At 40.7% G+C, this 16,405-nt stretch overlaps 1 protein-coding gene across 14 annotated transcripts in view; it reads left to right on the top strand.

The window, feature by feature from the left end:
• NCOA2 (nuclear receptor coactivator 2) overlaps window positions 1–16,405 on the top strand; it is a 192,466-nt gene that overhangs the window by 144,221 nt on the left and 31,840 nt on the right. For all 14 annotated transcript variants that reach the window (XR_005856145.2, XM_025147995.3, XM_015282896.4 and 11 more), the window contains 5 exons: window positions 228–329; window positions 433–573; window positions 3,957–4,104; window positions 5,997–7,266; window positions 15,487–15,697. Coding sequence is in view for 13 of the 14 variants with exons in the window: in XM_025147995.3 (XP_025003763.2) it covers window positions 228–329; window positions 433–573; window positions 3,957–4,104; window positions 5,997–7,266; window positions 15,487–15,697 (1,872 nt within the window). In the remaining variant the exon portion in view is untranslated. The remainder of the gene's footprint in view (window positions 1–227; window positions 330–432; window positions 574–3,956; window positions 4,105–5,996; window positions 7,267–15,486; window positions 15,698–16,405) is intronic.

Raw genomic sequence — 16,405 nt, 5'->3', positions numbered from 1 at the left:
GGTTTATTTTGAAGCTGTTACCTCAGGGACAGCAAGTATTTGGAGCTTGTTTAAGAAAAGTGTTGAAGAAATGTGTTCTCTGTGTATGCTTATCCTCCAAGCGGCTGAGCTACTAGAGGTAGCATAATATAATCAAATGCCATACTGAAAGTACTCTGAACTCTTTTTGGAAACCAAACCTTCCTTATCTATGCAAATAACTAAAGTAACATTCTTTTTCCTTTAAGATTTGCAGTCTTGCTTGATTTGTGTTGCAAGAAGAGCTCCAATGAAGGAAAGGCCACTTCTTCCTTCATCAGAGAGCTTTACTACTCGCCAGGATCTACAGGGTACTGTGAAAGAAGTTTTTTATATCTTTGGTTTGTTTCTTTGTTTGTTTGATTGTTTCCTTAAATGAGAAATTGCTGTTATAAATGTTTTATCTAATCTCAGGCAAAATAACTTCACTGGATACCAGTAGCATGCGAGCAGCTATGAAACCTGGCTGGGAAGATTTGGTGAGAAGATGTATTCAGAGGTTCCATTCGCAGCATGAGGGAGAAATATCTTTTGCCAAAAGGCATCACCAGGAAGGTTAGTTTTCGTATTTTTAGCACTTTCCAAGTTTAAACTGTTTGCCATTTATATCTATTAGTTGTGTTCTCTTTGTTATGTCATGAAACAGTCAAGCTTCTGGCAGTTGCTTTTCCGATCTGATTTCCCTTACACACTGATGGCTCTCTCTAGAGAGGTTTCGCACCTCATTTGTTTTACCCTTCTAATTTTGACTGTGCCATGTTGGAGGTGGCTTTATATCATGAAATTACTACAGTTATTGTAGAACGCAAGGCCTTTGTGTGTTGTCTTCCCATGCACTACACAGTGTGCTTCAGAATCTCGGCTTACACGATGAGTTCATTGACCTGCATTTCATTTCACCGCAAAAAAAAAAAAAGAAAAAGAAAAAGAAAAAAAAAATGGACTGTCACATTTCCTGTGAGAAATGCTCACTGTGGATTATCAGAGATGCAGCACTCATACTGTCGGGAGCCCTACATTGTTGTATTGTATCTACCTGATAAGCGTTATAGGATTCACCACAAGCACTTCTACTCAGTCAAGATTATGGAAGTAAGCTGTAGGAGAGTAATACATTGTGACAGGCTCCCCATGAGGTTTCTGCAGTAGTCACTGGGTGGGAATTATTTTATTTTTTTTCATAAATCTCTGTCACTGCTAATTCTAATAACACATTTCTAAACAAAAAAACCCTTTACAAACCGCTGGAAAATGCTCTCAAAATCAGTGGAAAATAACTGGAACATTTCCAGTGAAGGGGCTTCAGTCTTTGGCTCATGTTTGTAGAACAGGATTTTCAGGTGGCCTGTAACAAATGATTGCCATGGTCATTAAACAACGGGTATGCTGTGTTGGAAACTAAAATGTAATTGGAGTCTCAAATTATTCCACTGAATACATACACAAGCACATATATCCCTTTAATCATGCAGTCCTAGTTAAGTATTCTTTCATAAGTTGTGCTTTCATGAAATCTTCATGTTCAAAATTTGTCGCATCAAAAATACAGTGGTATTTTATATTACAGCTTTTGGAGTGTATAAAGTAGGAATGCTACGAGCTCACAAACTTACGCTGTGATTTCAGGCAGAGTTGAATGAGGAAGTATGCAATTAAAGTCGTAGTAAGTAAGGATTTAGAGGGTAGTTTCAGGTACGGATCCATCTGCAAAGATGTGATTTAGGTGTTTCTGTTGTGGCATCCAGCCATATCTTACTGCAGTCCTCTTCAAAGGCTTCCAGACCAGATTAGCACCTCTCAAACTCAGTGTTGAGGTTTGAGTGCCTCCTCTCTCAGTTATGTGCGAACTGATAAAAAAATATGCATTTGGGAGTTTTAACTGCATCGTTTTGCAGGAAAGGCTTAGGACAGTCATATAAACTGTAAAGTTCGTTGAAATGAGGGGACTCTTCTTGTGGAAGTGAAGAGAGTAAGTGCTAAGAGGAGGAGAAAAAAAAACTCTGGAATTGTTTTGCTGCAAAGGATCCCGCAGTAGAAATGAATAATGGCTAAAATGTTTACTTCCCCTGCCCTGCAGCATAGAAAAGAAAAGGCATATTTTGGGCCAGAGCATCTTTCCATTTGACAGAGGAACCCCTTGGATTTTTATTTATTTATTTATTTATTTATTTATTTTGACTCTTAGGTTTTTATTATGGTCTGGGAATCAAGGCAAATAAAGTAGCAGACTCCTACATGTAATTCAGTGTTAAAGTCGGAAAAAAAATCCACATTAGCTTGATAAACAAGAAGAAAACACAAACCTTTTGAATTAACTGTCGGTAAAAAGGGCAAAATATATGGCAAGTTTTTATTGGCCACAGTCAGAAAAATAGCATTTCCTCAAGAGGAATACGGAAACATTCTTGTTTGCTTAAAGAATTAGTTTGGAAAATGATTTAAGTAGAGATTTCACTTGTATCCTGTTGGCATTGAGTATTGGAATTTCCTGATGTGGTATATGCTAAAGTTAAGAGCTTTGGACCTTCTGGTGCCCAAAGGTTAAACTGAAACAATGACATACCTAACAGTGAAATTTTGCTCTGTATTGTTTCACAGTTGTAGGTTTTTGTTTTTCTTTACATTTTTACTCTGAAAACCCCCTCTGGTTGTTTAAATTGTGCTTCCTGTTTTCTCACTGCCTAAATAATACTTTGAAACCTTGCAGAACAATATACAACAATGGAGGGACAGGGAAGAAAAGCAATCACAGTGCGTCCTGCAAGTCTGAAAATCTGGTAGCTCTGTAGCAAAGGCTATTTAATAAAGCCACGCTTGGAAAGCTGTCATTTCATTGTTATAGGAGGAATAACAAGGTAGCAACAACACAACAACAACACCAAAAATAAGCAATGAAATGAAGATCAGATAATAATTATAATTTAAAAAAAAAAACACATCAGAAAATGTGTCTGTATGAAAAAATAGGAAATTAAAGGTATTTGTAGTGCTTTACTCCTCCTTTTTCCCTAATCAACTCTATGAGCATTCGGAATTAGAATTAGTATTTCCATCCCGCCATACCTGCAATCCTAATGTAATGTAGCCTTTGAACTTTGGAAATGATGAGGCTTGTTTCACTGATGGCAAAGTGCTAACAGGAGAATCCATTAAGATTTGCTTTTTCCTAACGTGATTTCCCATTTTAATTAAAGAAATGTCACAGAGGGTTACAGGAGTTAAAGAATTTAATTTGGTGAAGTTCAGATTTACACTGAAACCTTAAGGGCTGCAGAATACTGAAGTGCAGTCCAATCTAACAGTGGAGGAGTATAGCAGACTCAATTTTAGTTTAGGTATTTGTAACTTTTTCACTTACATTTTTGTGTATTATTTCTTTAAAAAGTAGGAATGTATTATTGCAGCCATTCTTATTTCTAATTGTTCCTATGTAAGAGATTTATGTAGTTTTTAAATTAAAGAATTATTGAGAGTAACTGCTATAAGGTAATTCAAGCTGGCAATAAGGAGGAGAAGGTAGACACTAATGGAAAAGGATGATCTGGAAACTAAAGGCACTTGCATTAATCATCTTGATGTAGGCGATACAGATGAAAAAATTTATGAGCAACAAAGGGAGTTGGAAACACATTTGATGGAAAGCAATATGGACATCAAGGACTTCTTGACCCACTCCTAAAATAATTTGTATTTCATAATATCTGTCCTATTATTGCTGTCACTCTTCGTAAGTTTTCCTTTGATCACTCTACAGTACGTGGGCTTCTTTATTTTATATGCATCATCACTCATATTTATTTTCTAAATTATTCCTCCGTTTTTCTGAAAAACTACATGATGTCTGTGGTATCGATGTTGATGGATTTAGGACATGAGTGACTAAGCTATCTGTCTCATCGTTTCTCATTAATTGCTTCTGTTGTTTTGCTTGCTTGCAGTGCTGAGGCAGGGACTAGCATTTAGTCCTGTTTACCGGTTTTCCTTGTCGGATGGCACTATAGTTTCTGCCCAAACGAAGAGCAAACTCATCCGTTCCCAGACTACTAGTGAACCTCAGCTTGTCATCTCCTTGCATATGCTTCACAGGTAATACCCCCTTGTTTGTTCCACCCACACTCTGCAGGCGGAGAGGGAAAATGCCACCAGAGCAAATAGATTGTTTTAGGTTGATGGACGTTCGGTTGACCTATAACTGATAGCATGAAAACAAAATAAGTTTTGGAAATCAGCACTTGCAGTAGGAGAAGACTATTCCAATATTACAGCAGGAAAAGATTATTTCAGTATTACAAGCCGCATGCTGGATTTTCACATCAAGATCTTCCATTAAACATAAAAAAATTCTTTAATTTCTTGTTCTTAATGTCAGTATTTTAATTTCCTGTATTTTATTAATAGGCATGAGAAACTTTCCAGGTGTAATTCAAGTTCAAAAGCTTTGGAGGGTTAAATTCCTGTAGTTCAGAATCAGTTGCATATTGGGTCTGGGTCTTTAAAGAACATATTATGATTTTTAGAACTGTATTCTAGACAGTTTAACTCCTTGTCTCTCCTCATTTGCTGTCTTTCCTTTTTTATGTGCACGGAGTAGTGGGTTTTAACCACCCAATCCTGAGAAATGCCACCACTGTCAGTCAAATAAATAGATTATCGTGGACCTCAGAAATTCAGCATAAAATCTGAATTGTCAGTTTTGAATTGACAGAATTTGTTTCAAATTTCAATTGCTGATGTTAATTGCCATGCTGTTTTTGTGTAACCACAGCATCGCTTCTTTTTGAGAAAAAGAAAAGAAATGGGATTAAAACTGAAATCATTTTACGGAGGCTGTAGATTTTGAAACTGACCTGACCAAAAGCTGTCTGAAATCTGTTTATTACTTCTCATGCTTTAACAAAATGGGAAGGTTTATCTCGGCTTATCTTGTGCAAGTAGGAATGTTGTTAATGTAATCAAAAATATATACTGGGAATATCCCATTAGCATTTGTTTTTGGAAGTCCAGAATTGATTCATTTTTTCTCAGAACCTAATGGTTTTTTCCTTCCTCATCTACTTGCCTATAGCTCTTTTATAGCTTTTAGCATTTGGGAATAGGTCTTATTTTTCTGGTTTCATTTTTAGTAAAAAGAAGTAAAAAGAATTTTGCATCCTCCTGTAAGCTAATTAAAATCTACTGAGGAAAAGAGAAATGAACTCTGAATGCCCTCACAAGAGGGCATTTTTTTGTGTATGTGTGTCTCTTTTCTGTTTCCTCCATCTTACACCCTTCATCTCTAAAATACAAATTTCGGCTTGTAGATGTGATTTTTTTTCCTTCCTCTCCTTTTCTTAATGTCTGTGCAGGACTGGATTGCTAACAGACTATTCCCATTCTGTAGTAACGTCCAGTAGTTGTCTTGGCTCACATGCTTTTTTGGAGCAGTCTCAAAATACTCTGGCAGTGTAGAAATGTGACTTTTTAAACTTTTTTTTTCACTATGGACTTGGTGGGCAAATAGCCCACTCCAGCCCTGTGCTAGGGCTCGCTCATAGATTTCCAAAGTTCCATCAAGCAGCTGTCTACAGCCGTCTTGCAAAATATGTATTTGCCTGGGTCATATGTTTGAGATGAGATTTCTCTATTATGGAAGTTAGCTCTTACTGAATTGTAGAGGAAAGTTATACATTAAAGGGAGAGAGTCTGAAATTATAACCTATCTGCATTTCTAATGACTGTCATTTAAATGAGGTCTAATTTTGTTTTTCCTCTATTCTGCTGATTTGTTAATGAGCAGCAGAAAAACCGTACTGCTAAAGTGCAGCCATGTTGGTAGCTGTGTGTCACTTCTGTCAAAATGTCAATTTGTTTTTAGTTGTAGGTTTGCTGTGTTATTTTAAAGTGAGGTTTGGGGTTTGTTTCTTTTTCTGTGACATAATTGCAAGCTGGCCACTGTCATTTTATCTAATGGGTTGTTTTTTCTTCCCCTCGCCACATAGAGAGCAGAATGTCTGTGGAATGAATCAGGATTTGACTGGACAAGGAATGGGAAAGATATTGAACCCAATTAGCTCCAGCAGCCCTGCCCATCAGGCCATGTGCAGTGGGAACCCAGGTCAGGATATGACCATCAGTAGCAATATGAATTTTGCCATAAATGGCCCAAAGGAACAAATGGGCATGCCAGCAGGCAGATTTGGTGGTTCAGGGGGAATGAACCATGTGTCAAGCATCCAAGCATCCACTCCTCAGGGTAGTAACTATGCACTAAAAATGAATAGCCCCTCTCAAAGCAGCCCCGGCATGAACCCAGGGCAGCCAAACTCTATGCTTTCCCCAAGGCATCGCGTGAGCCCTGGAGTGGCAGGCAGTCCTCGAATCCCACCTAGTCAGTTCTCCCCTGCAGGAAGCTTGCATTCACCCGTGGGAGTTTGCAGCAGCACAGGAAATAGCCATAACTACACCAACAGTTCCCTGAATGCCCTTCAGGCCCTCAGTGAGGGCCATGGAGTTTCTCTAGGATCGTCGTTGGCTTCACCTGACCTAAAAATGGGAAATTTACAAAATTCCCCTGTGAATATGAACCCTCCCCAGCTAAGCAAGATGGGAAGCCTGGACTCTAAAGACTGCTTTGGACTCTATGGGGAGCAATCAGAAGGTACAACTGGACAAACAGAGAGCAGCTGCCATTCAGGAGAACAGAAAGATAACAGTGAGAGCAGCGTGCCATCGGTAGTGAGTGGCGAGAGACCTGATGGACAGAATAAGCTGCACGATGGAAAAAGCCAGACAAAGCTCTTACAGTTGCTGACCACCAAATCGGATCAGATGGAGCCTTCGCCTTTGTCCAGTACCATGGGAGATATCAGCAAGGACTCCACAGGAGGGTTGACTGGGTCTGGTTCAGCACATGGAACCTCACTCAAGGAGAAGCATAAAATTTTGCACAGACTATTGCAGGACAGTAGTTCTCCTGTAGATTTGGCCAAGCTCACAGCAGAGGCCACAGGAAAAGAACTGAACCAGGAGTCCAGTAGCACAGCTCCTGGTTCAGAGGTGACTGTTAAACAGGAGCCAGTGAGTCCTAAGAAGAATAATAATGCACTACTTCGCTACTTGCTAGATAAAGATGATACTAAAGATATTGGTTTACCAGACATACCCCCAAAACTGGAGCGGTTGGACAGTAAGACAGACCCTTCTGGTAGCACAAAGTTAATACCTATGAGGACGGAAAAAGAAGAGATAAGCTTTGAGCCTAATGAACAGGTAAGCAAATCTTTGCATTATGTGTAAATCAGATGTTCCAAATCTGTGTTCCCTCCTTTTAATTTTTTTTCCAAACTTCCTGTGCTGGTAGTTTTTTGACACTTGAGGCTGTTTGTAAGTAAACTGTTATCTTTCTTTTGAAATCCAGTCTTCACTCAGGTTCCCAGTTTATGTTAGTAGGTTGGGATCATCGCTCTGTCTAAAAGAGCAGAGTGGTTGTGTGATTGACAGGCTCAGCCTGGAAGGAGGAACTGAAAGCTGGGGAACTTTTCCCAGCTGGTAGTCAGACTAGAGAAGATACTGACAATTGTTGGGTGATGCTAACTAAGTGACAGCTTTTCCCACAGGCTGTTGTTGGATGGCTAGATGGGCTTGTGACCTAGCTCAGCATAGCAAGCTGCACTTCTCCTGTTCAGGGCAGGTTTATGCACAAAGACAGGAGCTGTTTAAAAAGAGTGATGCCACCGTGGTATCACGGGTGCTTGTGCTATGCTTGATCTGCAAATTAAAATCAAGGCAAATAGGCTTCCTTTGGTTCAATGCCAGTTATTTTTTGGCGACGATGCTGTATCTTTTTTACATAAAGTTTTATTTTCAACCCCGAGCCCTGTAGGTGGTTCGCTGTTCAGTGCATTTCATTTCTCTCAGTACATTTCATTTTGCATCCAAAATTTTTCGGGGTTCTGTGCAAGGTTTTTTGTTGTTGCACCGCTCTCGTGAGGGCCCATGCTAAAAAATGTCAATTCGTAGCCTTTGTGCAGAAACTCTCTCCCAAAATCCAAGCATTTCCTAACGTTGCTTTAATTCTTCTGTTTCAGGAGAATTTGATAGCTATTTGCCGTTATGTCAGTTGTGGTTTTTATATCCATCACATGCTTTAGAGGGAAACTGAGTCAAATTACAGTAATTTCTGTGGGGATTAATCCTCAGGCCTGGATAGCAGTCATTCTGAATACAACTAATATTTTGTTACTGCCTGCAGAGGAAGGGCTCAAATTCTCTTTGAAAATGTATACTTTGCTAAGCTAGAAAAACTTGGATAATTGAGAAACTCACAGCTAAACTGGCTAAAGTAAGCTATTGCAAAGATATCTAAATAATTTTATTTCTTAGTTCAGATCCTACACATTGAAGTCAATAGTATTATCTCAGATAATACTGGATTGAAAGCATAGATCCTTCAATCCGCAGTGTTTGATACTGTACAAGAATTTAGGATTTAATAGTCACCAGAAAAATTACATCTGTGTAAGTAACTGAGTAGATCAAAATCATGACCTTCAGATGGTTTGCTCCCACAAAATAAAAAGTTTTAAAGAATTAAAATTTTCTCTTTCGTGGTCTCTCTGAAGAAGACAAAAAATAGCTTAGCTGTGAACCCATTCAAAAAGGGCAGGTAGCTATCTGAAGGGAAGATAGCAATCTAGTTTAAGCTAGTCCTATAAGCTTCTCTTAGGGTTGATGGGGAAAAAAATAGAAAAATACTTTGGAGAGAGCAGGGAGGAGGACAGTATGAAATTTTCCCAATGTGTGTTTAAAACAGTGTAGGTAAGCTGCTGTCTAGCAGTGTTTCTGCTGACTAATGGTAGCCCGGACAGCTAGTTTAAATTGAGCTGCCTTGTCTCCGTGACTAAAGATAGGCAGGTTGAGTCTCACCCTAAATGCAAACATGTAACTTTAAGACTAACCAGTAAGAAAGAGGCCTCAGTTTCTTCAAGTATTGCCCACCTCAAGCGTTTGAAAATTGGGCTCCCAACATTACAAACTCAGTAAAATGAATAGTCTGTTCATTTTTTATTTTTAGGCTTTGTGTTTCTGAGGTCAGGGGTGGGTTTGTTGGGGCTGGAGTACAGACTGTAGATGTATTGCCTGGTCTTAAAGTTTGAAGGTGCAGGTTCTCCCCCAGGAGAGAAGGAGCTGGGAAGGGCCAGGAGCCGGGCCCTGCAGGAGCTGTGATGTGAGGGCTGAAGTGCTGGGGCCTGCTTGGTGCTGAGGCATAGAGAAGCCAAACCCGCAGCAGCCATGCACAGCTACCGGGTCGTGACAGAGGGGCTTTTGTTGTTCATCCTGGTTTTAAATAGTTTTAAACCCTACTTAAAATGCAGTGCAACCTGGAGCTAAATAAACAAGAGAAATCCAACGTGGATAGGGGAGGAAATGGTGAGGAGTATAAAATAATGTAAGCATTTATCTAGCTGGAGGCTAGGCCTTTATACAAATAACCACTTTACTCCAATTATAAAATCACTGAAAATATTTAGCATCAAAAACTCTTCAGCTTTGGAAGACAGTCTCCCACAGGAAGTGCTCATTGCCTAAATTTAGATCAAAGCTGGAACTATTTAGTACAAGGCTGGAACACAGATTCTTGTGCTAAATTCTTCCATTCTCCTGCGTCCTTTTCCCTCCCTCCCCCCCTCCCCCCCCTTCTTCCTCCCGTACGTAAAAATTAGCTGTGTGCTTGTGTTACCTATTTTGCAGGTTTATTTAAAACTTCTCATCCCCAAGGAATGTTGTATTTTTAAGCAATTAGTCACTTGAGTGTGCAGTTTCTCTGGAAACTGCCATGGAGCGGCACTGGGATGGCCTCTGCAAGGGGTGCTCGGGGGCAAGAAGAGCCATTACATTTTCTCCTTTTACTTTTGGTGTGACTTTCTGAGCAGGAAATGCTTTGAAGTGCACCAGCGAGCTAAAAATAGCAGTCTTCTAGGTAGTGTGTTTAAACATACACTTCTGTGGAGACCAGCAACTGACAGGAAACCTTTCTCAAATGGCAGAGTGTATTTCCAGGACCTCTGTACCTTTTTCCCTTCCTTGGTGTGATGAGGGTTATCGAGCTTTGTTAGGCTGATTGCTGTTCCAGTTCAGGCCGCTGTGGGGGAGAGGATGAGACAGAGACCTGCAGGACTGCTGCTGCTGAGTATGCAAGCACTTGTGCCGTTCTCTGCTACTGAACAGAGAAAGCAGTGGGATTATAAGTCTTGCAGCTACAGATTTGTTTCAGAAGTTGTTCCTCAGCAGTGAGCCAGCCCAGAGCACTATCGTAGGGTGAAGTCCCATGGTGGGACTTCACACCACATTCTCCTGCCCTGTGCTCCTCTGCTTCTGCTATCTCTCAAAAAGACAGAACACACACTGCTGCTGCTCTGGAGCAGCCCACGATGAAGAATCAACATTTTCTGGCTACTTCCCTCCAAACAAAGTGAAACAAAACACAATGTAATGCCCAGGCTCTCCTTGCCCCTTGGTGGAGGCAATAACTGGATCTCTTTCATCTACTCCATCACTGACTTAGGAGACACTTGAGAAACCTGCTTTATCTTACACTGCTGTTCTTCATCAGCACTGACAGAGACAGCTTGGAGGCAAATGAGAATGTAGGGAAGCATTGCAGAAACATCATGCACTGAATAATGTCATGCATTGCACTGCAAAAGAAACATTTTGTTTTGGTATTTTGCACTGCAAAACTCACATAAAACTGGGTGTGGATTATGATGTTCATGTTACAGATAAAGAAGCCAAGATGTAGGAACGTGACATGGTTTATCCGCTGAGAAAACACTTGGCCTAGCATGGAGCGAAATCGTTATCTCTAGAAGTATTTGCCTCTTGTTTAGCCAGCAGACAGTATAGACAGCCTGTTTGTCTGACAGGAACTTTGTAATGCTACTGTCCCCACCAGTGCTGTTCCAGAAATCTTCACAAGCATGTACCTTTTTCTCCCAAAATTCACATACCACTGTGGTGTCCCTCACATGTCTTGTTAAAATTGCTATCCCCTTGCTTTACACATAAACAGGAATGGCCAGACACTAAACTATATCCTCTACACACATCTCTGATCTTCCAAAAACCTGTTTCTTAGAGTCTGAAATCTATTGGATTAATGATAGACTTTGGTTTCTTCCTAAAGTTCTATCAGAACCTTAGATTGGGAATTCCATTTTCTGAGTAGCTTTTAGTTAAGAAGTTAGTAGTAGATGATCCTTACAATAAAACAGGGTGTCTAGCCAACGGTATGTTTATGGAAGTTAGCAGAGAGGAAGATACAATATTGATTCCAATTCTGACTGACATTTTCCTCTTTTTAATCCTTTTATCTGTGGCTAGATTGAAGCAGAAATTTGTTGTTTTCTTTTTACTTTTCATGGTCACGTTTGCCTGTGCCAAGGAGGTAGCTAGTGAGCTAAACTGTTACTATACCTTCCTTCTATAATCCTCAGGTTGTGTCCACACTTAAAGCCATCCTGTGGTAAGCAAAAAGTCCCAGGTGCGTTTGTCGTATATGGTTTTAAGGGAGTTTGGAATGCGGTCTCAGTGCACGCAAGCTGTGGGTATTGCCCATGGTGAAAAAAAGCTCTTCAGAGAGTGCAGAGTTCAGGGCATTATCCAGTCTTAATCTATGGAAAGATTCCCTCAGTGGAAGCTAGGCTTTGACACGGCACCATTTCTAAAGCAAACTGCATGTTTAGGTGTTACTGTTTTAGTTGTGCTAAAAGAATTCTATTGATACTTGGACTTGCTTTATGTGATGGTGGTAAGTACTTGGAAAACAGGTGCTTTTTTAAATGGATAAAGAATTTCTAAGCACAAATTAACATATTCTATGACCTAGTGTCTCAGTCCCATGGAGATGGATGGAATTGTGCTGTTTAGAGGTAGTAAAAAGATACGCACACGAACTTTCTTGTGATGCTTTGCACTTTATCAGGGATTTTTTTTTTTTCTGTGTTTAATTCGTGACAAATAATTGCTTTACAGGGAGTTTAGGGTGTGCCTTCTATTTACACAAAGTTCAATCTAGACCATTAACAAAATAAATATAGAGTATAAATAAAAGAAAGATCCCATGAAACTTATCAAGTAAATATTTTAACACTACTTTCTACACATATGGTGCCATTTGAGGGTGGGTCTGGAAAAGCTTAGGCCAACATCACAGCTAACACTGTCTTGGTATGTTTGCAATAGTTGGGAACCCTCATCTCATCAAAAATTAAAGATAAAATACTTGATATTGATCATGCTAAAGCCAAGTGAAAAAAAAAGAAAGAAAGAAGGAAAGAAAAGAAAGATTATGTATTTATGTTGTTAAACAGATCTGTTGTATTTGGCCTTTTGTTGCCAGTTCCTGGGGGAAATTAAAGGCATTGTGGGGAGTTCAGTTTTCTGACACGTTTGTATCATATGCTCTTCTCTGTTTGTTGTTTTGTTGTTTTGTGGGGTTTTTTAATGTCTGATGTTTAAACAAATGGCAGTAGCCAGAATGTTAAAAAAAAGAAAAAGTCCAGCACAAATTCAAAGGAAAAAAAACTCTGCAACACGTAAAAATTTCCCTCACTGTTGTCTAAAGTATGCTTAATGAAGGCCATATGTCTTAATTCCCCTAAAGAGTATTGAATCATCCTTTTATAATTCATGATACTCTACCTCAGCCTCCTCTACCAGCTCTTGCAGTCTTCTTCCATCAGCTCTCCCAGTGCTCAAAATGCAGCTTCTGTAAACATTTCTTGACTGTCTCTTGCTTGGAGTGCCTTTTTGAATCTGCTTATCACCTGTCCTCATAATGATTTAGGTTTCTTCTAATGACATTCAATTCCTCTTGGCTCGACCTTTTCTGTTGCTATGCTGTGTCAACCAAACTGCCTGTACGAGCCTGGGAGGTGGCGAGGCAGCATGGGGATTTGTCAAGAGCAGGCAATGTCAGACCCATCTATTTTCCTTCTGCAACAGGGTAACAGGCTTTTTGGCTGAAGCGAAGCAGTGTATGCTGTGAATCTTGATTTTAGTAAGGCTTTTTGGCACTGTTACACGAGGCATTCTCGTAAGCAGATCAGAGATGCGTGGTCAAGATGAAACTACTGTGAGTGGATAGGAAGCTGTTCAGAAATCCTTACACACAAAGTAATTATTTAAGGTTTCACTGTCAAAGTGGAGGTACTGCAGCAATTTGAGCAGCAGCTATTCCATATTTCAGTTAACATGAATGACCTGGTGCTAGAATGGAGGACACTTAGTAAGGCTGCATGTGATACTTGAATGTCTGGAAATACTTTGGAGGACAGAATTCAATTTTATTTGCAAGTAGGAAATAATGTTGGCAAAACCTAAGGAGAATATTGAGGATGAATAAATGCTATTTATTACAATTAGGCAAGAATAATGACACAGACAAGAAGAAAAGAGATGGAGAGCAACCAAAGTGCTCTTCGGGCACTGCACTGCAACAGGAATGTGGGTGAGCTGAAGGCAGAGAACGGGAGCATCAGAAATGATAAGAAGTCTCAAAATTGGGTTATATGTTGCAGAAAATTTGCAGATTTGAGATTGCTTGACTTTAGCCTATAACCTTACAAGGCACAAGGCAGCTTTCAAATGTAGAGAAAATTAGAAGAAGGCAGAAGAACACAATTTGTTCTCCGGATTCAAAATGCATCAGGAAGGAAGGGCCTAAATTCCAGTGGGGGAAGTTTTGTGTTGACACTGAGGAGAAAAAAAAAAAACTTGAATGGTAAGGATGGTAGAGCGCTGAAAGAAATTCCCCAGGGAAGCTGTGGATTTTGTAAGTGCCTTTCTTTAACAAGAGGTTATATCAACTTCTGTAGGCTATGGCATATACTGATTGTCTGCCTTGAGGCTTTAAATTTCTTCCAGCCTCAGTTCCAGATTCTGTGATTTTCTACCACTTTGCCACTAACACCAGCCTCCAGATCACCCACATGCTGCTTTTCAACTGAGTAAACCCTTCTCTCTCTGCACCATATAGTCTGATCTGTAGGACTGCAAGGTTATGTGGAAGGAGGAAAGTGTAATACCATGTTTATCTGCAATAGATGATCCAAAAAAGGTATGGAGAGATGTAACTTAGAAGCACCCTAGCTACCTCTGAATAAAAGAGCTCAGCTGCCCAGGAGCAGGTTAGCTGTGGCAGCAGGAGTTTAATACAGCATTAGCACACCACTTCTTAGCTAGACCAAGCAGCTGGGTAGATAGTTGAATGTATTTCAGCTCAGGTATTTCTTTTCTGCTTGCTGACCTCTGCAGCACAAGCTCTCTGTGAATAAGCAAACAAGCTCATGAGGTGGTGGGTGGACGAAAAGGAACAAGAAGAATGGTATCTTGGTGTGTGTGTATTTGTGGTGCTGTTGCTCTGCTCTCTTTCCATCCGGTTTGCTCAAGCTGTGCCCCTCTTCCGTGTTTGTAGATTCCCAAGGAAGATGCTCTTTTAGGGGTGATTTTTTATTATAAATACTATCATAAAATGTTTCCTGTGTAACTTAGAGGTAACTGCGACTGTAGTGCTTCTTTGTAGCTATTACCCAACAGAGTTTTAAAAGTCTTTCCAATTTAAAGTAGGATTGGAAAAATTATAATTGTAATCCGACTTTCAGTGAGCAGTTTTTAATTCCGAGTGTTCATACAGAGGTCGACAAAAGCAATCCTGGTGAAAAGCAACATTCTTAAGAAATACATGCAGGTCAGTGTTTGTGTTAGCGTAGGACAAACTTCATGTTTTTTGCCATCTTCATTTCATGTTGGATTTCCATTGAATTGAACGTAATTAGATTTCTTTCTTGCTGTAGAGAAGTTATTTTCACAAATCTGGAAAGCTGTGAGCAAAATAAATTCCTAATCTAGTAACTAGTTGGCAGTTGTTAATTTATAGAGCTTCACTGAAATGTGTGCCTTTCTTGCCAGTTAAGTTCTATAAAGTTATTCACTGTTACGATTTTTAATGTAACAAAGAAAATACGCGTGGGGAATTGTTATAGCCATGAAGCAACTTTTCCATCGTATGCTTTTAATCAAGTCATAAAGAGACTGGAAATACAACTGTGCTGAAAGCAGTACTTGTTATACCGACATAAATCCCCATCTTCATCACTGTGGGATCTCTTTCCCTGCCAAATTACACGTGCTGCCTGCACAGATCATGGCAAGAAGCCTCCTGGTTCCCATGGGCATGAGGTACGTGTTGTGTGGCTGTGTGCATCCCAGTGCCGGGGTCCTGAAGGGGGTGTCCATGCTGCCTGCAGTGCCGCGCTCCCCACAGCAAGATGGGTGAGCCCCAGGCAGCCTGCACAGTCCCTTTCTGACAACTTGGTGAGCTTCCTTTGGGCTGCTCGGAGGAAACATATGAAGGCCTTGCCATGTGGCACCAGCGGGGCACCGGGAGCAGGCGAGCAGCAACGTGTGTTGTGTTTTCTCTGCTTGCAGCCAGGCAGCGAGTTGGATAACTTGGAGGAGATCCTGGATGACCTACAGAACAGCCAGCTACCGCAGCTTTTCCCAGAGAGCCGCCCAGGCGCGCCGGCAGGCTCGGTCGACAAGCAAGCCATCATCAATGACCTCATGCAGCTCACCAGTGACAGCAGCCCCGGCACGGCTGTGGCCACCCAGAAACCAGCAATGAGGATTTCACAGAGCAGTGAGTCCGGCTTGCGCATGGGCGGGGAAAGCGTGTGGAGCCCAAAGTGGGGCTGCCGTGCCTGTGGGCCTGCGGCGGGGGAGGAAGGAGGCCTCAGCCTTCCCTGGTGTTGTGCGATGGCGTAGCGCCATCTGCGGTCATCTCATTCTGAAGCGCAGTTGGAGATCGCGTCTCATTCACGCAGTGCACTTAAATCCTTTTTTAAGGAGATTTAAGGTGTGCCCTCAAAAGAGACATTTCTGTCAGAAAGTGCTGCAGTTACGGGTGATGCTGCTGCTGCTGCAGGGCTCTCGGCATCAAGAGCGTGTGTGTTTTGTGTTGATGTCAGTTGCTCTTTCTCAACAGTTCTTTCCATAAACAGGACAAGTGAGGCTTTTAGAAGCACGACAGAATGTCTTTCCACAGAATTAATAGAAAGATGTATGATTAAGAGGAATACCTAAATTTGATATGAAATTGTGGCTCCTAAATTGAGTCATTTCCAGCTGACTGTTTTCCTTAACTTTATCAGTTAATCGTGATTGAAATGTTGGTATGCCACCCTAAAGCAGTGGAAAGCAAGCAAGTAAGGCAGTGGTTTTATCAGCTATGAATGCTGAAGAAAGTGTTTATACAGAGTTGCTGTTTCATTTTTTTCCCCTGTTTTCTAGGATGGCAGCATCTGTTCACCTCAAATGTATACCAGAGGGTTTTTGTTATAAAAGGGAG

The sequence above is a fragment of the Gallus gallus genome, chromosome 2 (assembly GCF_016699485.2).
Source record: "Gallus gallus isolate bGalGal1 chromosome 2, bGalGal1.mat.broiler.GRCg7b, whole genome shotgun sequence".
Lineage (NCBI taxonomy): Eukaryota > Metazoa > Chordata > Aves > Galliformes > Phasianidae > Gallus > Gallus gallus.
The sequence above is the reverse complement of the archived record's forward strand: the minus strand, read 5'-3'. Positions and strand labels throughout refer to the sequence as shown.